This window comes from Oryctolagus cuniculus, chromosome 21, assembly GCF_051225735.1.
Source record: "Oryctolagus cuniculus isolate XC-2025 breed Fujian yellow rabbit chromosome 21, ASM5122573v1, whole genome shotgun sequence".
Taxonomy (NCBI): Eukaryota; Metazoa; Chordata; class Mammalia; order Lagomorpha; family Leporidae; genus Oryctolagus; species Oryctolagus cuniculus.
Genome location: NC_142887.1, coordinates 22,037,463 through 22,060,076, shown reverse-complemented (window position 1 = coordinate 22,060,076; position 22,614 = coordinate 22,037,463). Strand labels below are relative to the sequence as shown.

Genomic DNA, 22,614 nt, shown 5'->3' with positions numbered 1-22,614 from the left:
GGGGGTCTTAGCTGCTGCACCAGACACCGCCCCAGCACTACTAAGTGTCGAGAAAGCAGGCCTGGCTGGGGGCTGCCATGTTGGACAGCGCCCACGGAGAATCTGGCTGCTGCCGAGGACAGCTGTGACCTGAGGGACTTTCTGAGTGCCGGGCATGGAGCCAGACACAGTGGGGTGCGTGGATTCTGCACGACCCACAGACCGAGGCAAGGAAGGGGCCCCTTACAAGGTCAGGGCGCGGTGAGGAGTGGGTATGGGGCGGGGCTGCATACCAACGACAGGGCCAGGCACCTGGAGTAGTGGAGACAGTCTATTCTTGGGGCTTTTGAGTTGTTGCACAGACATTTCCTCCGTGTGTCTGTTACTTCTGGCTGGCCGGGTCGTCTTAGCTTTCCTGCCACAATGCAGCCTTTATACCTTCCGGCCTCATTAAGGGGGCTCAGCCCCTGGCGTGCCGGCCAGCTGCCCCAAGAAGAACAGCAGCAGCACTGGCTGCAGCTCCCAGGGGCCCGGGAGCCCTTGGGGGTCATCAGGGCGCTCCCTCCTGGTCTGCTGAGCCCAAGGCCGAGCACAGCACTCGCTGTCTTCTTGGTGCAGAAAACAAGTTCTGCTTTTGTGTGTTTGCTGGGAGGTGGAGCTGGTATGAGGGAGAGGTGGGGAGCTGGCTGGGGAATGCCTCTTGCTGTCTGAAATACTTGTGAACATTCCTTCTCCCTGAGAGAAGCCCACGCCTTCCAGCCAAACAATGCATGCCCCAGCCGCAGGGACGCTGGTAACCAGCCCCGGCGCTGCTTGCCCGGGGGCCCCCTTTCCTGGGCAGCACCCGCGGAGCTGGAATGTTCCTGTTGTCAGCAGTGTGTGTTCCGGGGAGCCCCGGTGGGCAGGTGTGTCCCTAGGGTCACTTGTTTCCTTTCCTTCCGAAGGATGGTGTCTGGGACCAGACCCTGCTAGATGGCGTTAGAAAGCACGAAATTAAGAATGACCAAGACCTTGGTACCCTCCCCGCTGGGGAGGGAGTCCTTGTGACTCTGAAGCATGAGTGAGGGAAGCTGAGGGAGAGGCGTGGAGAGAATGTTCCATTCCACCTGCCGTCTTAGCTGAGCTCTCTGCAGGTGGTCTGCTCTTCTTTGCGTCTCCCTGAGCCTCCCTTTGCTGGAACTGGGGTTCCCCATCCGTCTGAGCGTCACCGTGGTCTCGAGGTGACCGTCCATCAGCTTTACCTGCTGCTGTTATGAGTGAGATGGCCCTGCCCTCTGGCCCTGGGATTCTGCAGGAAGGCGGTCAAGGTTGGAGCCTCCCCGTCCTGCTGTGCCCCTTCTCAGCCACGTGGCTGCTGATGCGCCGTGCGTCTCCCGACCCTCCGTCAGAAGAGTGGAGTTGTAAGACTCGAGGGGGGGGGAGCGCAGGGCAAGCCCCCTGTGGGAGACTGTAGAGCACCTGTAGCCGGAAGTGTTGGGGGCTTACTTGAAGCAGTATTCGCGGACCAGGCGTTTGCGTGCTGAGAACTTGTTGTGTCCACAGCTGCGTTGCTCAGCTGCTAACCCTAGGATTTGGTTGTGAGCGTGCACGTTCTGAAACTTGAACTTGTGAGTTCACTCAGGGATAACCGAACTTACCAGGAACCGACGTGTGGTGCTAACCACACTTACAAGGAACTGATGTGCAGAGCAATACGCATAAACTCACATTTATGAATCTACAGTGGGGACTTCCACATCAAACCCCAATTTCTCTTCTGTTCCCCCAGGGTATGTCTCGCATGGGGGGCTTTATTAGGCTCATGGGTAATGTGCACTGTTTTTAATTAACCCCATTTTCCCATGACCTTGAACGTTCCCCCACACACACCCAGGGCATTCTTCTTACTCCTTCGCTCCCACCCCCTCAGGTTGAGGATCCTTCCAGGTCTCCCTCCATGTGCATCTGCAGCCCCCGTCTGGCCCTGTGCCGTAGGAGCTGCTGCTGTGTGTTGGAGTGACTGCCCCAGGCCCCGCTGACCCTTGCTCCAAGGCAGAAACGGGGTCTGGTTCGTGTCGGAGTTCCCAGGATCTAGCGTTGGGATAGATGCTTGTTAAATACTTGTTCATATAAACATGATTAACAGAACCTCCTCTTGGGAGAGCTTGTTGGCACCATTTTTTCTGTTTAAAGATTTTTTTATTATTATTATTTGAAAGGCAGAGTAACAGAAAGAGAGAGGAAGAGAAGGAGAGAGAAAGGGAGAGATCTTCCATCCACCGGTCCACCCTCCAAATGCCTCCCCAACAGCCAGGGCTGGATCAGGCCCAGACCCTTTTCAGGAGCCAGGAGCTTCAGCCTTGTCCCCCATGTGGGTGGCAGGAACCCAAGGACGTGGGCTGTCTCCTGCTGCCTCCCCGGAGCATCAGTAGGAATCTGGGTCGGAAGCATGAAGCCGCTGGGACTCTGGCCAGGCACCCCGATATGGGACGCGGGTGTCCCCAGCAGCGGCTTAGCCCGCTGTGTCACGGGCCCTGCGCCACACCCATCTTTTCTGTGGCGACAGCTTTGCGTTAGTTCCCTTTTTCCCTAGAATTACCGTGAAGTCCCCTGGGTGAGCCGCAGCGCCCTGGGAAGCACCCTGCAGTGCCGGGTTCAGCCCCAGGTTGATTCTTCCCACGAACAGGTGACTCGGGGGGTTTCAGCCTGTCCAGCCAACAGAACCTACACTGGAGACTCGTCTTCCTGGTTTCTTTGTGAGATACAGCGTCCGGACCCCTAACGCCGTGCCGTCTAAGGAACTCCCTGTTCCCTTGGGCACAGATTCGTTGTTAGCCTGCTCGGTCCGCCTTACAGTTTTCCCAGAGATGGAATGAGTTGACGTTGGCGGGAGTGCTTTGTCCTCAGCAGAGCTTCTCAAACGCCGTAGGGCGCCGTTACTGCTGTTGTCAGAACGTGCGGCCCCCTCGGTGGGTGAGAACCTCTGTGACTCCGAAGTGCTTGGTTGGAGACAGGCAGGTGCGCTTACTCGTGCCGCTCCCAGAGAGGGCTTCAACCCTAGCGCGGCTCCTCTTTACCGTATCGCACGCTGCTGCTCCCTTTCTGAGAGGACCTTGCCTTTTTGTCTTTTTTTCAATTTAAGAGGCAGGCAGAGATCCAGAACAGGGCGTGCGTGTCCTGGTTCACTCCCCAGATGCCCCCAATGGCTAGGAGCTGGCTGAAGCCAGGAGCCGGAAACTCAATCTGGACCCGGAACCCATGGTCTTGACCGTCACTGCTGCTTCCCATGGTCTGCCTTGGCGGGAAGTTGGAGTCAAAGCAGAGCCAGGCGTGAACCCAGGTACTCCAACGTGGGATGGGGATGTATTAGAGAGAGAGAGGGAGAAAGCTCTCCTCTGCTGGTTTACTGCCCCCAAATCCTGCAATCACCCTAGATGGGGGCGAGAGATGAAGTAGGAGCCAGAAACTCAGTCCAGGGCTCATGTGGGGTGCAGGGACCCAAGCCCTTGAGCCATTATCACAGCCTCCTCCCAGGGTCTACATTAGCAGGAAGCTGGAGTCAGGAGCCAGAGCTGGGTGTTGAGCCGAGGCGCTGTGGGGTGGAAGCCAGATGTTTTCACCAGCCTAAATGCGTGACCTGCGCTGTGCAAGTCTATTGATGATTGTTTTAATTTAGAATCTCTAAGACAGAGAGTACCCCCTGCAATGATCAGGAGAGACAGGATGGAAATAAAGATTTTACTACTTAGAGGTCCTGGGGGTGCGGGGTGCAAGGCACACACACCTAGAGGCCACTCATGCATGCATACACGCACACAGAGAGCTCATGGAAGGGGGACCCCTGGGGCAGCGGCGTGTCATCCACACAGGTGTCCCCAGGCGAGTTCTTGTTGAGGGTTTGGTGTAACAGTCGTGAGTTCCAGGAAGCCCCACTGTGGCAGAGGTGGACACTGTGGCCTATGTGCAGAGTCCACACAGCACGGGGCGGCGGGGTGGGGAGCAGGGGGAGGGCGCGGTCACAGACATGCAGAGCTGTCCCACGGTGAAGTGGCTGCTGGGAGGAAGTTGTATAAGGCCGTCTCGGGATCAGCCCCATTAAGGAACTGGGAAGCGGTGGGGAACTGGAAACCACCCAGGGTGTCAAGCCCGCTTCTTGTAGGAGGAAGTCTCACAGGCGCCCCGAGCAGGTGCTTGGGCCCCGCACCGTGGGAAGGGTTCCGCTCACCTCTCCGTTTGCTGCTTCCAAGGAGGGTGTTACCGTGCTGTGGTGGGTTCTTTGCATTTCTCCTTTTGGGCCCAGGAAGCTGCCCTTGATTGTACCTGAAGGTGCTGCTCCCTTCCCATGCGACCATGTGTCGCTGCTGGGGTTTCCCTCACCTGCAGAAAACCTTTCTCCTTCGTCTCTGGAGAGAGAGGGGGAGGCATCGGCCAGGGAACCCTGGGGTTCCACTTCTGAAGCTCTGAGTGATTCATTCATCGCAGAGAGGGTCGCCTGCCCCAGAGCTGTGGAAATCGGGTGCATGGCTCAGTGCTTGCCACCGTCCCTGCTGCAGCTCAGAGCGATTGTCCCACTCACGAGAAACCCACCTGGAGAGCAGCTCCTTGGTTTCTGGCTCTGGAAACCCCTCAGCAGCTCCACTCTGCACCGAAGGACGGAAGGCTGGGTCCCAGCCACAGCTGGGAAGGTGGCGGTGGGTCCTCCACCCTGCTCCTGGGCCCTGACACCCACTCTTCCCTGCGCAAGCTCCCGCCCCTGAACTGTCCCTCTCCCTCTTTCCTGTGCCCTTCAAGTGTTCAGATGTTGGGAAGAGAGGCTGAGGATGTCACCTGGGCCTTGTCCTCTTCCATGCTGCGTGCATCCAGCCCTGCTGTCAGCCGCCAGGACAGGCATGGGCAGAGGGGATAGTGGGACAGTGGCCCCAAGTCTCGCTCTGGACTAGCAGGAATGGTCTTCCAGGGCCTTGGCAAGTGGGCGGGCACAGACGTGGGTCTCTCCCGTCTTGGACAGACTTGCTCCTGGGTGTGTGCTGTGCTGTCCTTACCTGCCAGAGCAGAAGCCCACAACAAAAGTGTGCGTCTCACGGAGTCCTCAGACCGTTCACGTGGGAGCTGGTGCCCTTGCACATAGAGCCGTCCCGGGAGGTGCTGCCTCCTCCAGGAAGTGACTGGTCCCCTGGTTAGGTGCCCACTTCTCGCTTGCGCACCTCGGCCTCTTCCACCCTGTCTTAGCCTCCTCCAGCTCCTGCTGCGCTTGCCTTGGCCACGGCATGTCTCAAGCCCCTGTGCATGCACCTATGGCTCCCTCTCCCTGGATGTCCCCAGCGAAGGGGTCACCAGGGCCCCTCCTGGAGCTGTTCGCACGACTGAAGCATGTTCAGGGGGTGACAGTGCCACTCCCCGTGCAGAATGGCTCAGCTTGGCGGCCGCCTTGGTCCCCAGTGGGCGAGCAGTGCTGGTGGGGATGGGAGAGCAAGGAGCGGCCTTCACCAAGTGGCCGTCAAGCCGGCTGGGGCCCTGGCCGCCTGGGGCTTGTGAGTTGGATGCCAGCTGGCCTCCCCCTGGTCTCTAAGGCACCCGCTCTTGCTTGTGCCCGAGGCCCGTGGGAGGACCGTGGTCGGAGGCACTTCAGCGGGGCCGCTCCCTGTGAATGGCGCTTTCATCAGCAGATGCCGGGACAAGGGCCTTTTTCAGCCAAAATACCAGGCAGACAAGAGACCCACGGGACCACTTGCGCTCCGTCGGGCCCTTCCTCTGCGGGGAGCGGCCGTGGTGGGAGCCCCGCAGGCACTGTGAGCCTGGCAGTCATGAGCCTCTTGTGTTTCACCGACTTCTGCGTCTTCCTGCGGCCGAGCCGGCATGCCCGCCGCCGCGAGGTGTGCAGCCCGCGTCCGTACGTATGGCCCCGGGCAGCTTCCTCTCTCCTCCCCGTGTCCGTTTCCAGGTGGTGCTGGCTGTGGGTGCTCCGAGGCCTGGGGGTTTTGCGTGTCCCCTGCCTTGCGGAAACCGCTCTGCTGGGGTCTTTGCCCCCGGCTGGCGTCAGGGCCCGAGGTTGCCTTTGCCTTGTGAAGGGAAAGCCTGGAGGAGGGTGGCAGGGAGGCCGTGGCCGCGCCTGCTCTTCAAGCCCTGGTGGAGCTTCTGTGGAGCAGAAGGACGTGCTTCTGTTTGCTTGTCCGGGACTGGTCATCTGCGGCCCTGGTCCCCCCTGTAGGATGCTGACCAGAGCTGAGGCTGGTTTCTGGAGCCGCGATGGTGGGTTTGTGGGCTTGGCATCTTCCTCCCGAGTACCCAGGAAAGGGTGCGCACCATTACCAGCATGGAACGAGGTTTTGGTTTTGTTTTGTTTTTAAAGATGTATTTATTTACTTGAAAGAGTTACACAGAGGGAGAAGGAGAGGCAGAGAGAGGGAGAGAGAGAGAGAGAGGGATCTTCCATGCACTGGTTCACTCCCCTGATGGCCACAATGGCTGGAGCTGGGCCGATCCGAAGCCAGGAGCTGGAGCTTCTTCCTGGTCTCCCATGCAGGTGCAGGGGCCCAAAGACTTGGGCCATCTTCTGCTGCTTTCCCAGGCTATAGCAGAGAGCTGGATCAAAAGTGGAGCAGCCGGGACTCGAACTGGCAACCATATGGGATACCAGCACTGAAGGTGGCAGCTTTATCTGTTACACCACAGCGCTGGCCCCTGGTTTGTTTTTTTTGGTTTGTTTGTTTTTTTAAAGGCAGAATTAGAAGGAGGGAGAGACAGGGAGAGACAGATCTGCCATCCACTGGTTCACTCCCCATATGGTCACAATGGCCAGAGCTGGGCCAGACCGAAGGTGGGAGCCAGGAGCTTCTTCCGGGTCTTCTACATGGCTGCAGGGGCCCAAGCACTTGGGCTGTCTGCTGCCTCCCCAGGGGTGTGTTAGCAGGAAGCTGGAGTCGGGAGCCAGAGCTGGGATCAAGCCCAGATACCCTGATGTGGGACATGGATGTCTAAATGCCCACTTCACCCACAGGGGCTGCTCTGAGGCTCTGACCAGCCGGGGGCCGTGCTTGGACTGTCAGTCATAAACATTAGAGTCTTCAGAAAGTTCATGGAATGTGCATATTATGGGGGAAAAGCTAGACATGAGTTTCAGGGTTTTGGTGGTTTTTTTTGCACCAAAATAAGCTTTTCATTCCATTTTCCTCGGATGCTTTGAAGTCCCTTGGCGGTGTTGAGATCAGCCACACTGGGGGTTCCTGAGCCTGGGGCCCCAGCACGCTGGTTCAGGGGGGTCTCTGCGTCTTGTGACCATGCTCCCTGGCCTTCCTGCCCCTGGCGTGTGGCTTCCCAGGACGCCGCGTGATCGCTCACCTCAGCACCATGTGCTCCTGGGCTTCCCTGCAGTGTTCGGCTGCGCTCTGTACAGTAAACCCGAGTCACTGACTGCCCAGGGAGAACCAAGACGCCTGCTGTGTTCCAGGCCCCAGCAGTACAATCCCACCCCTGACCCCAGCCGACTGTGCAGGGGGCGGCTTGGGTTCTCATTGGCTCTGGGAGCCAGAGGCTTGTGGGGGATCGCAGGGCGAAACCAACCTGTTCTTTGCATTGCTTCCTTTTTTCCCAAAAGAAGTGTTAGGGAAACCAAGGGAAATTTCTGCCCGTGCTTTCCAAGGCAAAGGTCACAGGTGACGGGTGGCTGCTTCCTCGGCGCCCCGTCTCTGGTCAGTATGGGGTTTTGTGGGTTTTTCTTTTTTAAACTTGCAAACAACAGAGGTCGATGCTGCTTTGGGCAGGTGGCCCAGCTGTGCTGTTTTGTGGGCTGGGAGCCCTCTGCACAGCCCCTGCCAGGCTCTGATGAGAAGTAGCGATGGAGCTGTGTCTGAAATGGGATGGCTGGGACAGCAGGCTTAGCTGTAAAATCCTAAGGAAGGGGAGGGCGTGGAAAAGCGGGAGGCCGTCGTGCAGCTACTGCAGGGAGGCGCAGAGATCTTGAGCTGGCCGGGTGGGCACCGAGCAGCCCGTGAGGCTGAGGCTGCGAGTGGAGACGGGTGCTTCTCATTTCTTTGCTTATTTGTAACCCCGGGCTCCCAACACTCAAAACTTGCAGCCCCCAGAAGCGGTGGGAGGACTTGGCAGTGCGGTGACACGCTGCACAGCTCTCAGTGTTGATGTTAGGAAATACACGGAGCGCGTGGCGGGAGGGCAGGTGTTAGGCTGCAGCAGGTGAAGCCGCCACCTGGGAAGCCTGCATCCAGTCCTGGCTACTCCTCTGCTCATCCAGCTTCCTGCATTGCTCCTGGGAAGTCAGTGGGTGGTGGCCCAAGTGCTTGAGTCCTTGCCGCCCACAGGAGAGACCAGATGGAGTACTCAGCTCCTGGCTTCAGCCTGGCCAGGACCCAGTTCTTGCAGGCATCTGGAGAGTGAACAATAGGATGGAAGATTCTTTCTTCTTTCTCTCTCTCCCTCTCCCTCCCTCTCCCCACCCCCCCCACTCTTAACTTTCAAATAAATAAATAAAATCTTTTTTAAAAATTCTTTTAATTTTTTAAAAATATTTTATTTATTTATTTGACAGGTAGAATTACAGACAGTGAGAGAGACAAAAGAGAGAAAGGTCTTCCTTCCATTGGTTCACTCCCCAAATGGCTGCAATGGCCAGAGCTGCGCTGATCCGAAGCCAGGAGCCAGGTGCTTCTTCCTGGTTTCCCATGCAGGTGCAGGGGCCAAGCACTTGGGCCATCTTCTACTGCTTTCCCAGGCCATAGCAGAGAGCTGGACTGGAAGAGGAGCAGCTGGGACTAGAACCGGTGCCCATATGGGATGCCGGCGCCGCAGGCGGAAGATTAACACAGTGTGCCACAGCGCCAGTCCAATAAATAAATCTTAAAAAAAAAAAAAAAAAAAAAGACACCAGTTGGGACACCTCAATCCTAGAATTGAGTCCCCTGCACCTGATTCCGGCTTCCTGCTAATACAGAACCTAAGAGGCCAACCCAAGTAATTGGATTCCTGCTAACCACGTGGAAAACCAGAATTGAATTCCCAGCTCCTAGCTTAGGCCAGTCCCAGTCATCACTGATATTAGGGACTTAGAGACTCAGTACACAGGAGTGCTCACTTTTTCTTGCTCTTTCTCCCCCCACCCCCCAGCCCCCACTTCTCTCTTCTCACACCACCTCCATCTCTCTGCCCCTCAAAAAATAAAAAAAAAAAATTAAACCCATTGTCAGTAATTTAAAGGCACAGATATGAGAGATAGACCAAAGCCTCATTATTCACTGTTGGAACAGTCACTATTTTTAGCATTGGGAATTTAACCAGAAAAATTAGCAGATTTGACGGTGGTCTTTAATATGACAGATGGTGGCTTTCCTGACTTCAGGAGCTGCTGATGTAAAATGCTGGTTCGTGCGCTGTTTCATTAGCACGTGGAGTTGTGCTGTAGATGAGCTGAGGTTTTTCCTTCTGGGATCAGCACATGTAACCACTGACATTCGAGGTCTGGGGCAAGATGAACTTGCTCGGGTAAAGGACGGAAGACACGCTTGCGTTCCTTTAGGTTCTGACTTGCCCGAGTCCAGGGTTCTAGCAGCAGCAAAACGAGACTGCTTGTGCTCAGAGGTTTTCCCTCCGGATTACTTGTGTGTCAGTTGGTTGCTCAAGAGAGGATTCTTTTTATGATAATTTATAATTTGAACCGTGGTCTTCTTTCACAAAGTTAATAAGAATGAAAGGCTGTTTAATATGTTTTCCGTTGCTTTGAAAATCAAGCAAATGGTCGTTTTTTAAAGTTAGCTTTTGCTTAATATAGCAAATTTGGTAAACACTAAGGGGTAGAAAGATGACAGACAGGTGGTCCCGCCCTCCTCCCCGCCAACTGCTACTGAAGACGTCGGGGTATTTTATGGGTGATTCTCACAGTTGTGGACAGTTTTGAATAAAGTAATAGGAATCAGTAAGTGAAGCTTTTCTGTGTCTTGATTTCTGCATAAGCTGAAGATTCTCATTGTGATTTCATAAGCCATATAGGAAGTTATTCTACAACAAAAGCCTCAGATTTGTCCTGCTGAGACACCCTCTGGTCAGCCGGGCTTTTCTGTAGGCACAGTGCCCAGGGTAGCCTGGAGTGAGCTAGGTCTCTGGTCAGTAGCCGCCCACTTCTGCGGAGAGGCAAACAGCTAGCGATGCCGTGAGTTCCTCTTCCCTGTGGTCCATCCAGGGCCGCTGTGCAGTCAGGCAGCTGGAAGCAATGATTCTCCCAGGGGCTCGCCGGCTCCTAGCTGGGGGTGTTCTGTGTGCATGAAACATGTTGTACCCCAGTGAGTTCCCATCCCAGTGTTCTGCAGGAAGGACCTCCCGGCCTGAGAACGCGGGCTGTGGTGTGTGAGCAGAAGCACCGTGATGTTGGCAAAGGCGAGACTTGGGCAGGGAGCGGGGAGATGACTCTGCCGTTCACACTGTACCTGCCCGTGGTCCGCTCCGCGCTTCTCCTCTGCAGCACCCTTTGCCCGTCTCCCCCTCCGAATTCCCTTCTAACCGAGCTCTGGTTTTGTTCTTTGCAGCCTGAGCGAGAGCTTTTTCATGGTGAAAGGAGCAGCCCTCTTCTTGCAACAGGGGAGCAGTGCCCAAGGCCAGCGGAGTCTTCAGCACCCCCACAAGCATGCAGGTGATGTCCAAGTCTGTTCTCTTGCGCTGGGACTCGTTTTCTGCGTAGCCTCGCTGTGTCGGTGGTGAGCACTTTGCTGGGTGTCCAGGCCAGAGATGCAGGAGCACAGATGCAGGCAGACACGCAGGTGTTCATTCCATGAGCAGGCCTGCACCTGTTCCAGGTGGCACTGGGGGCTAGGGTGGCCAGCAGCAGGCGTCCTAGCAGGATGTAAAGAATTCCTACACATGGTCCATCAGCTCCCTGCAGGTGGTAAGTTTCAGTGTGACACCCTAACAGATGGCTCCAAGGTGCGTGATAGGAAGGTGTTATCCCCGTGCTGTTGCTCACGGCATTCAAAAATCTCTCATCTGGGAAATTTCTCTGAAGAGCCATTGGCTCGCACTCTGAGGTTTGCGCCGGGATAGGAGGCCTTTGTGATGGCGACGTGGGTTTCGGGAATTGGACAGAATTAACAGAATAGGGATCAAACTGGGCATTAACTTGGGTCCAAGGGCAAGGTAGTGAGAAATGCCTGTGGAGGAACAGGACCAACTTTCCGAAGTGACTGGAGCCTGGAGCCGAAGGCACCACGGAGAGAGGAGTTCAGGGTTTGCAGACACGTGACCCCGTCAGCAGGTCCCAGCCTCTCAGCGCAGGTCCGGGAGCTGGGACTGCCTTGTCCTTTCAGAACAGCAGGTGCCGCCGGCTCGCAGGTGCAGCCGGCTCGCAGGTGGGCTGTTTTCTTGTCCACAGAGATCATCTCCTGTGTTCACTTCAGCTCCTCCAGCCCCATCTTTAGATCGGAGTGCTTAGGGTAGAATTCCATGCCTGTCGTTCATCTCCAACCCCACAAGTCAGCATTTGCATGGAGTGATATTTGTCATCGAGATGTGGTTTGTCTTAAGCTAAGCAAATGAGTCTCCTGCAAAAGGAGGAAGTGGGGTGGGTTTTTGTTTTGTTTTGTTTTTTAAGATTTATTTATTTATTTGAAAGAGTTACAGAGAGAGAGAGAGAGAGAGAGAGAGAGGTAGAGAGGGAGAGACAGAGAGAAATCTTCCTTCTGCTGATTCACTCCCCAAATGGCCACAGCAGCCAGAGTTGGGCTGGTCCGAAGCCAAGAGCCGGGAGCTTTTCCTGGATGTCCTTCACAGGTGCAGAGGCCCCTGTCTTACGCTGCTTTCCCAAGCACATTACCAGGGAGCAGAGCAGCCAGGAATCGAACCAGTGCCCATATGGGATGCTGGTGCCGTAGGCAGCGGCATAACCTGCTACGCCACAGCGCCAGCCCCAGCAGTGGGGTTTTTGGAAAGAATACTTGCTTCGGAGCCAGTTAGACCTGGCTTCCAGTTCCAGTTCTGTGGCGTGCCGAGCAGTCAGGGGCGGGCTGCTGAGCCTGCTTCCTAATCTGGACAAAGAGTTTCCAGTGCTGGTACCCGAGATGGTGCAGAAATTAAAAACTGTGCACGTAGCATCCCTACCTCCTGCATCACCCTCACCCCTAAAACGTTTGTGGAAAATGTGTTTTCTTCTTCTTCTTTTCTTTTTCTGTTTTATTTAATAGCCATGGTGGGGCCAGGCCAAAGCCAGGAGCCAGGAACTCAATCCAGGCCTCCCACATGGGTGGCAGGGACCCAAGTACTTAAACCATTACCTGCTGCTTCTCAGGGTGCACATGAGCAGGCAGCTGGATCAGAAGCAGAGGAGCCTGGACTTGAACCAGGTGCTCCGATACGAGATGCAGGTGTCCCGAGTGATTGACAGCTGCGCCAAACTTCCACCCCGGCATTATCTTTCTTTTTTTAGGATTTATGTATTTATTTGAAAGGCAGAGTTATAGAGAGGCAGAGGCAGAGAGAAAGAGAGAGGTCTTGCATTCGCTGTTTCACTCCCCAAATGGCCGCAACAGCTGAAGCTGAGCTGATCCTTAGCCAGGTGCCAGGAGCTACTTCTGGGTCTCCCATGCAGGTGCAGGGGCCCAGGGGCTTGGGCCATCTTCTGCTGCTTTCCCAGGCCATAGCAGAGAGCTGGGTCAGAAGTGGAGCAGCCAGGACTCGAACCAGCACCCATATGGGATGCCAGCTCTGCAGGCGGCAGCTTTACCCGCTACGCCACAGCTCCGGCCCTGGCATTATCTCTCAAATCCATTTTCCCACAAACTTGTTGAAGTACCTTCAAATATGTGTAGCTACAATTATGACTACAGGGACCTCTCGCATAATAAAGCTATAAACAGATCCTTCAACTTTGAGTTTGCTCAGAGCTTGGCCGTCGGCTGTGTCCTTAACCATAATACACGCGTCAGCCAACACTCAGGCTTCCCCGCACTTCGGTGTGGACCGTCTCCTTCCACCATCCAACGAACATCTTCATATTGTGCGTGAGCCTGGAGAAGTCGGTGCAAACACACCCATGCCGAGCTGGTTCACGCAGCACTGGCGTGCACGCTGGGGTGGGCTGGCAGGCCCTGCGGCCCCTGGGGTTTGCAGTGGGCGGTGAGCTCAGGAGGGCAGGGGGTGTGGGCAGGCGCACACCCAGACTGGACCCCAGATGAGTTTCTTTTTTCCCTGGGGTCACATGAAGTCCTGTGGATGAGCACAGTGGGGCTGAGTGGAGCTGATTGGAGCCGTGCACGCAGTTGTGGGGTCGGGGGCCCTCACAGAGCCTGCGCGAGGGACTGGCAGACCAGGGTCTGGGTTTGTGTTCGTCAGCAGTCCTGTCAGACAGCTCCATTGAAAGCAGCTTAGCCGGGTGGAAAATGCCCCCTCCGTGGCGGCGTTTGTCAGACAGAGTGGGGGAGGGGTGCCGCGCAGGGCCCAGGGGAATGAAGAGCCTGCCTGTGGCCTTGGTGCCACAACAGGTGGGTGCCATGACAGGTGGGTGCCACCAAGGCAGAGGAAGGAGACTGGGAGCTCCAGGTCCCCTCTCAGCATGGACCTTTGCAAGTGGAGCAGCCCCGAGCTGCCAGTGTGAAATCCAGAATGTTCCCACATCTGAACCTGCTGGGTGCTGCCTAAAGTGAAAAAGGTGGTTTTTTTTGTTTTTGTTTTTGTTTTTGTTTTTGTTTTTGTTTTTGCAAAAGAAGGAAACACAGTGTTTTCTCCTAGAGCATTGGAGTGGGTAAGCAGGGTTGATTTTTTTTTTTTTTTTTTACAAAAAAGATAATTCTGTTTCTTTGCGGCTGTTACACAAAGGTGGAATTGATACAGATTTTCTGCAAGTTGCCCCTTGTTCCTTCCAGGGCAGCATGTTTATAAATGAACCTGTTCTTTAGAAGGGACACTCTGCGAACGGTATAGACGTGCTAAGGGGAAGTGGCCTTGCAGTCACTCGCTGCGTGTCCATCACAGTAGTCCCACTGCCCAGCCCCCACAGCCCTGCAACTGAGGTTCTGCTCGGCTAGGCAATTTTGGTTCCTTTGGTTTTGTTTGTTTTGAAAGACAGAGCTACAGAGAGGGAAAAGGAGAGAGAGAAAAAGAGAGCGAGCGAGCGAGCTTCCACCTGCTGGTTCACTCCCCAAATGGCCCAATGGCCAGGGCTGTGCCAAGCGGAGGCCAGGAGCCAGGAGCTCCATCCTGGCATTCCACTTGGGTGGCCAGGCCATCATTACTGCCTTCCCAGGTGTGTTAGCAGGGAGCAGGACCAGAAGTGGAGTAGCCAGGACTACTAGCGTTGAAGGTGGACATGCACTTGGCCACTCTCTAAGGGCTTTCCTCCCCTCAGCCCACAGTCACTTTCTGGACCCTGGGGCTGCTCAGACAACCTGGAAGGTTGCCTCTGGATCATTTCCTTTTTGAAGTAACAAAAGAAAACAGTACATACCATGTAGCAAAGAAGGGGAAGAGGGCGGAGCTAGCCGCTTGTCCTGTTTCTCTGGGCACCCAGCCTGCAGCCTCTGCAGCCGCAGCTGCGCGTTTTCTGCCGTGGTTATAGAAGTAGCACCACGCTCCCATGGAGAGCACACAGGTCTGCAGAGGAAAAGCAACACAAGCCTCTTCTCCCCGAGTGGATGCCTCTCCCAGTGTGACCGTCCCTGCCAGTGCCGCGCCTGCCCCCATCCCCCACGCTCGCCCCACCCCCATGCTCGCGCCCACCCAGCCCTGTTTGCCGAATGCATGCTTGCTCTTCTCTAGGCTTGGCTGCATTTTCCAAACTTCAAATTAAAAAAAAAAAAAAAGGATTGCAAGTTATTTCAGAAACTACGAGTGACGCTTCACCATGTGACAGCAGGCCAGCCGCCCGCCTCTCTTGGTTGCAGGGTGCTTGGGAGAACAGACGCCGTGTGCGTCTTTGTCAGGGTTCCCCCGCTGCTGGGGGCGGGGTGATTTGGACTGCTCGGCCATCTTCAAGGCCCCCAGATCAGCATCCCCAAGGTGGCTTTCTAGGTCGGCAGGCGACCTTTTAAAACTCTCTGTGTTGATCCAACAGGTGACCTGCCCCAGCATCTGCAAGTAATGATCAACCTCCTGCGCTGTGAAGACAGAATCAAGCTGGTAAGAAGAGAGGCGAGTGGCGAGAGTTTAGTTTCAAAGGTTGTTTTCTTTATTTGAAAGGCAGAGTGACATGGAGAGGGAGAAACAGAGTCAGACAGATCTTCCATTCGCTGGTTCACTCCCCAACAGCGTGGGCTGGGCAGGCCAAAGTCTGAGTGTCCCAAGAAGCCCAAGAACTTAGGCCACCACCGCTTCCGTCTGGGTGCACTAGCGGGAAGCTGGGGTTCAGCCAGGCACTCCTATGTGAGATGCACGTGTCCCAAGCAGCAGATCAACCCACTGTACCCCACCCTTGCCCTGGAGAGGCGAGTTTTGTTTCACTGTGACACTTGGTGGGGAGTCGTCCGTGACTGGCAGGGAGAAAGCTTTTACGTTAGAACACTTCTTCCCTGATGGCTCCCAATCACCCAAGCCGGGTTTGCCGCCGAGGCCCAAGGAGAGAGGGCGAGGGCTCCGCGGCAGCCTGCGCAGGAGGACAGCCATCTGCTTGCTCTGGACGCATTTTGGGTGTCTCCTGCGAGCCAGGCACTGTCGCCCGTGCTAGGGATGCAAAGGAGAACCTGCTCCGGCTCCCAGGTGCATGGAGGGGAAGGCTAGCACGCTCTTGAGCTTGGTTTGGCCCTGGGAGGGAGGCGGCAGGTGGAAAGGCGGGGCGGTGAGTGCGTCTCTGCCCGCTGCAGGCCGTGCGCCTGGAGAGTGCCTGGGCGGACCGCGTGCGGTACATGGTGGTGGTGTACAGCAGCGGGCGCCAGGACACCGAGGAGAACATCCTGCTGGGAGTGGACTTCTCCAGCAAGGAGAGGTGAGTCTGCAGGGTCCCCGGACTCACATCCACAGGAGGTGGGGGGTGCATTACCCCAGCAGGGAAAGGGGAGTCTGCGGGGTCCCCAGACTCACGTCCACAGGAGGTGGGGGTGCATTACCCCAGCAGGGAGAGGGGAGTCTGCAGGGTCCCTGGACTCACGTCCACAGGAGGTGGGGGGTGCATTACCCCAGCAAGGAGAGGTGAGTCTGCAGGGTCCCTGGACTCACGTCCACAGGAGGTGGGGGGTGCATTACCCCAGCAAGGAGAGGTGAGTCTGCAGGGTCCCTGGACTCACGTCCACAGGAGGTGGGGGGTGCATTACCCCAGCAAGGAAGGGGAGTCTGCGGGGTCCCTGGACTCACATCCACAGGAGGTAGGGGGGGTGTAACCCCAGGATGCTGAGTCAGATCCGGGCCCCACCCTCTGGGAGCTCAGAGTCCCTTGTGAGGAGAGCTGAGTCACCCTGAGCTTCGGGTTTAGCCCTGGTGCTGTGGACAGGGGGCACCTTAGCCATGAATGCCCTCTGAAGAAGGTGGCCATGGCCATGAATGCTGAAGGCTACCTTCCAGGCAGGCAGACCCCAGCAGGGAGCTTCCGTCCGTGCCGGAGCACTCCCGCAAGTCCTTGGCCGGAGGCTTAAAGAGAAGCTTGGGATGTCCCAGAGCTGGAGGTCGAGGTGGTTGCTTGCCAGAGGGCCCATTAAGTGTGTGAGGCCAAGGTGAGGGGCGTCCCCGACGCCAAAGGTGTACTCACGCCGCGCCCGGATTGATTAAAACCCTGCCAAATGGGCTCCGTCATTCCCTCCTTGTTACGCGCCTCGTGGGGGAAGCGTCCACTTCACCTGTGTTCTCCTGTGCACAAGGCGGTGGGCCAGGCCCAGGGAAACAAGGAGGCAACAGAACCCAGAGCTCTCAGCCCCAAGGCCCGACACATTGAGCACAGAAAGCAGCCACCCCAGAGACGAGCGGAGATGCTCAGGGTGGGCTGAGGATGTGGGAGAGGGGAGGCAAGCCCGCGGGCCCCGTGCCCCTGCTCCGTCTACAGAGCCCATCCCTCCCGTCCGCTGTGCCCGGGCTGGGTTCTCACGGGACCTGTGGTCCTCTCGCCTCCTCTGCCCTCAGCCTGGGGTCTCACTTCCTGCCGACGCCAGCCCAAAGCCTCCTGTGCACCAGAGGGAGGTGGAGAGGCTGCGGAACACCAGTAGGGACTGATGGCAACGGGAGCTCAGGGGCCTTCCCGTCGCTGGACCCGGTGCAGCCACCCTCCGCCCGGGCACTGCCTGGGTGCTGGGAGCTGGCGTCCCGCGGCTCCTGTGCTGCCAGGGTGTCAGGCCCTCGTGTCCTTCCCTGGCTTGGAAACAAAGCCCTGCTCCTCACCAGAGTGGCCTTTGCCTGCTGGGGGCACGAGATGCTTGTTTTTCTGAATTCCTGCTGTGAGGTTTTGTTTCGTTCAGTCCAGAGAAAGAGAGAGGAGAGCATTGTGCCCAGAGCGCCCAGAACCTTCTTGGGTTCCCAGCGAGAGAATCCAAATGCAGTGTTAGAAAGATAGTGCTGGGATGATGGGCAGTTGCCCCAGGCTCACACAGAGCCAGGTGCACCCTGGGATGTGGGCAGCCGCCCCAGACTCGTGCAGAGCCTGGTGCACCCTGGGATGGCAGGCAGCTGCCCCAGGCTCACACAGAACTGGGTACACCCTGGGATGATGGGCAGCTGCCCCAGGCTCACACAGAGCTGGGTGCACCCTGGGATGATGGGCAGCCACCCCAGGCTCACACAGAGCCGGGTGCACCTGTACACCCTGCTCGGGAGACCAGAGCGGCCACCCGACAAGCTCATCTGGGATGAATTCTGTATTTCGGATTGGGAACATTTGCGGTGCAGTGCGCATACACTGCTGTCTTCCGCGATCACGTTTTGCCATCTGCAGTGGACTCCCAGGACTGCTGTGCCTCCTGCGTGGCCCCGCTGACTTCTCTGGTCCCTGCTGTCCTGGCCCCGGGGACCTGGAACTTGCTTTCTTCTCCTGAAGCTGCTCCCACTCTTGTCTTCAGGGTCTTTCTTCCCCTCAGGAGGTCCAGTTTCCTTGACCACATTTAGCCCTCTCCCCACTCATAACCCTACAGTCCCACCTTCGCTGCGGAAGCCGCGCGCACAGGGGACCGGCGGAGTTGTGACAGTCGTGCCGCAGCCCTGTCCCCTGCTCTTGGCTGTAGCTGGAGGCCTCAAGCAAGGTCCCCCGAGGGCTTCTCACCCGCTGGGCCTGTCCTGGGTCTGAGGGAGGCTGGTGGAGGGCCCTCCCTTGCTTCCTGCGGGCAGTTTCAGCCCCTCCTGGCCCTGGAAGGTCCCTCAGCCTGGGCTCTGCAACCCCACCCCCCACACAACCCTGGGCCTCTTGAGGCTCCCTCTGCTCGCAGGCCCTGGCAGGGGGTGTGGTGCTCACACCAGGCGTCCCAGGGCACACTCCCGCTGGGGCTCTCTGCGCGTGGGGTGTGGGCTCCTAAGAGTGCCCTTCCTGGCTCAGGAAACTCGGCAAGGCCCACCCCGGGTTGTCCTGAGCTGCACAGAGGGGCTCATGCAGCCCATCGGGTGTTGGGGGGCTGCAGGCCACCAGAGCAGCCTGCTCGGCGTAGGCTTCCCCCCAGCTGGGCCCGAGTGCCTCGGAACTGCCTTCCTGGCAGGTGTGTGGGGGCACGTCACTGAGGTTTCTAAAAAGAGAGAATGAAAGGTAAGTTTATTTAGGTGCAAAGTGATTTTGAAATCATGGTGTGGTGTTTTTTTTCTGTGAACTTTTTTGAAGACTCCATTCTCTGCGTGGATTTCAAAATTTTTTGCACCAGATTAAACTTGGGTTTTCATTACTGCCTGCATGAGGAGTGGGCTGTGCTCTGGAGGAGGCACTGGTGCCCCTCCCACACAGGTGTGCACACCTGCATCCCCTGGGTCCGCGAGGGGCGGGGCCCTGGCACAGTGACAGCGACTGCTCCCGGGCCGCCTCTGTTCCTGTCCCAAGTGCCCGAGGAATTTCCATCGCGATGGAGGAGATCCTCTGACAAAGCATTCTCTTCGCTCTGTGTTTTCCGGTGGCGCCAGTCTCTGAAGTCGCTCAGTATCATTTCACCATGAGGGTAGGCAGGACAAAACTGGATTAAGCTGGTTTGGCAAACAGCAGCTCCCCAGGAGGTGCCCACACGGAAGCCTGGATGGTGTGGGCACTGTTCCTCCCATGTCGGCCCAGGATCGTGGGCCTTGGCCCTGTGCTCTGGGTAGGGACTCCCTCAGCAGAGCTCCAGCCAGCAGTGGCCTCTCCCACCGCTGCAGGGGGCCTGTGCCCAATGCGTGCTCCTCGGGGCATCCGTGGAGTGACAACTGTGCTGGTGACTGCTCCTTGCAGGGCCATCCCGGCCCTGTGTCCCCTAGAAGTCAGTGGCAAGTGGTCCCTAATCAGCAGCTGAGAGCTTCTCCCAGGTGCCGGGGCAGGAGGCAGCCTCCCTCCTGAGCTGGAAAGGCCAGGAGGAGACGGAGGGAGACGGAGGGAGGCCTGTGCATGTCCACGGGTGGGTGCTGATATCAGTCGTCTTCCTTCCGCCCCCCCCCCCCCCCCCGCATTGTAGCAAAAGCTGCACCATTGGGATGGTTCTACGACTGTGGAGCGACACGAAAATCCACCTGGATGGAGACGGGTAAGGAGGCAGAGGCCCTTCCACTGCAGAGTCTGCTTTGTTTTCCTCTGAAAAGGCTTGCTTGCGTTCCTCTTTCTAAGATTGATTGATTGATTTGAAAGTCAGACATACAGAGCGAGATCTTGCATCTGCTGGTTCACTCCCCCGATGGCAATGGTCAGAGCTTGGCCAAGAGCTCCATCTGGTCTCCCCGTGTGTTGCCCAAACACTTGGGCCATCTTCTGCTGCTTTCCCAGGCACATTAACAGGGAGATGGGTTAGAAGTGGAGCAGCCAGGACTCGAACCAGAACCCATATGGGATGCTGGAGGCGCAGCCCACTGCACCACAGCGCCCGCCTCTCACTGCAGGTTTTTAAAGCACAGATTGGCTTGGGCATGTTCGAAAGATCATCAGCAACAGACTAAGGTATGTGGACGTCAGCTCCACGAGGAGAAATGCTGGTTGCCCTGCAGTGAGCTGCACGGGAAGCGTGCGTAAGGCCGTTCAGGTCACAGAGCGTCGGAGGCGGCCTCTTCCAGGACTGCCACCCTGGGAAGTTCAGGAGCAGCAGCGGCTGCCATCTGTCGCTTTACCTCAATTGGTGATGCAAGTCTTCTCCTGGGGCTGCTCCCCCAGGGTTCCCGGATGAGGCTGACGCCCCAGGGCGGAGCCTGTGACTGACAGGCATACCAGTGTGTCAGGTGCCACTTGGGGCCACAGAGGAGGAATGAACCCCGTGGCTGGGCAGGTGGATGGGAGATGGAGCACCGTCCAGGCTGTGCGTGTGTCCACCCCAGGGACGCACGTCGGGGCTGCTCTGAGCAGAGAGGAGCCCAGATGCCAGGCAGGGCCAAGCCCGTGGCCTCCACAATCAGGTTCGTCAACGTGGTGGGGTCTGGGGCTGTTTTCGCGTTTAGACTGTGTTCCATTGTCATGTCTTCCTGCAGTGAGGAAAAGATAGGCGGTGAGCGGGGGCAGTCGTGGGACCGGGGAGGAGACCGTGTCAGGGGCCGCCCTCGCCCACCCTGTGCCAGGCTTTTGGTCTGGCGGCTCTCGGACCTCAGAGTCCCTCGGGCCACGGCGATCGGGGTTCTCACCGCCACGCCTGTCTCTGTGTCTTCCGTTGGCAGAGGGTTCAGCGTGAGCACCGCTGGGAGGATGCACATCTTCAAGCCCGTGTCCGTACAGGCCATGTGGTGAGTGTGGCTCTAAGGACCTGTCCCTTAGGAACACCTTCCTGCTGACCGCACGATGGCTCCTGGGGTGCGTGCGTGCGCGTGTGTGAAAGACAGCACACGGCGCACCGTCTGCCGTCTCGTGAGCGTGTGGCTTGGCGCTGAGCAGTGTTGTGCCACTGTTACCCCCTGCACTTCCAGAACGTTCGCTGGACCCCCTCAACAATAACGTGCCCTTCTGTTTCCCCCGCCCCTGGGGTCTGTGTCTCCCTGTGGTGTGGGCGGAACGAACCCCTGGTGACCCTGGTGCCTGGCTGCCTTGCCTCAGCGCGGTGTCCCCAGGCCCAGGTTCATGGTCGCAGGTGTCCAAACGCCCACCCTCCTCCAGGCCGCCTGGGCGCCCACGTGCTGTGTTCCCCCGTGCGTCCGGGGCGCACTTGTGTTAGTTCCCACCTCTGGCCACTGTGAGGAGGGCTGCCCTGCACATTCCAGGACAAGGGGCTCTTCCAGTCCCTGTTCCCCGTTCCCATGGGGCACAGCCAGGGCAACAAGTTGCTGACCCTAGGGTAAGCTTGTGTTGAGCTTTTCTGTTTTGATGTTTGTGTATTTGTTTACTTCTTCATCTACTTGAAAGGTAGTAAGGGACAGAAAGAGGTCTTCCATCCACTGCTTTGCTCCCCAAATACCCCCGACAGCCAGGACTGGGCCAGCCTGAAGCCAGGAATAGGAAACTCTGTTCTGGTCTCGCACATGAGTGGCAGGAGCCCAAGCACTTGGGCCATCTTCCACTGCTCTCCTAAGCCATTAGCCAGGAACTGGATCAGAAGTAGAGCGGCCGGGACATGAACTGGTGCCCATATGGGATGCCAGCATCACAGGTGATGGCTTCACCTGCTTTGCCACGATGCCAGCCCCTGCCAGACTTTTCTAAAGCAGCTGTAGTTCCCGTATCTGCAGCTCCTGTTGGCAGACGTCGGCTCCCACACAGGTTCACTGCGCTTGTACACAGTAAGCGCTCAGTCTGCACCCTGAAAGACATGATGTCCCTGTGCTGGGCATGGGGCACCACTCTTTCCTTGGGGGGCCTCATGTCTGTTGAGGGAAGTGGCCGCAGACCCGTGGACAAGGGGGCTGTTACCCCAGGCACTGGGCTCTGTGACCGTGGGCCAAGGTGACACTGGTGCATCCCCTCCACGGCTTCTCTGTACCAGGCTCATCTTCGGAGGCTTCCGCCTCCTTGGAAGGTCGCTCAGATCTCTGTGCAGCCACCTCTCTCTCAAATAATCTGGGCGAAAACTCAGCAGAGAGCTGGTGGCACCCGATGGGAAGGTTTCTGCCCAACTTTGAGACGTAATCGGGCCTCTCCGGGCCGGGGAGGAAGAACCGCGCAGAGCTCTGCCTGCCCCGGCGAGCGCTGTCTGCACTGTCGCCTCCTCTCTGACCTCCCACTGCACTCATGCGGCGTCCCTGGGGGAAAAGTGAAATCATGTGGACAGTGGGCAGTGGGTGTCCCAGGTGTCTCTCTGTGTCTCTGGATGAGGTCTTGTCTCTTTCTCTACAGGCAAGGAAGGGAAAAAAAAAAATAGACCCTTATGTTTTTTCCAAAACTTTAGAACCAGAACTAAGTCTAGCAAACGTTCAGCATGGGTTTGTGCCCTCAGCCAGCCTGGTGCCAGGGCAGATCTGCACACCTGGGGAGGTGACAGGGCTGGGATCTTTCTGTCCCATCGTTGAGCCGTGTGATAAATCCCTGCGTTCCAGGCCCTCTTCTGCCATCCTCCACCAGGCCTTAATTCACGGGGAAAATTTCAGTCTGTGTTTTTATAAAAAGCAATAAAAGATGACGAATACCTAAACCGTGTCCATTTTAATATTGTTTCTTCTGCTGTACTCTGCCTCCCCAAGCTCTTC

General features: G+C 57.2%; 1 protein-coding gene across 2 annotated transcripts in view; it reads left to right on the top strand.

Moving 5' to 3' along the window:
* SSH1 (slingshot protein phosphatase 1) overlaps positions 1–22,614 on the top strand; it is a 71,768-nt gene that overhangs the window by 23,867 nt on the left and 25,287 nt on the right. Inside the window, exons 1-6 of one of the 2 annotated variants that reach the window (XM_089322882.1) lie at positions 5,651–5,848; positions 10,488–10,591; positions 14,999–15,063; positions 15,744–15,865; positions 19,479–19,547; positions 20,659–20,724. In XM_089322882.1, the coding sequence (XP_089179008.1) occupies positions 5,763–5,848; positions 10,488–10,591; positions 14,999–15,063; positions 15,744–15,865; positions 19,479–19,547; positions 20,659–20,724 (512 nt within the window). In that variant the 5' untranslated portion in view covers positions 5,651–5,762. Of the gene's footprint in view, positions 1–5,650; positions 5,849–10,487; positions 10,592–14,998; positions 15,064–15,743; positions 15,866–19,478; positions 19,548–20,658; positions 20,725–22,614 lie in introns of those variants that run through there. The other variant, XM_051835846.3, reaches the window with a different exon arrangement.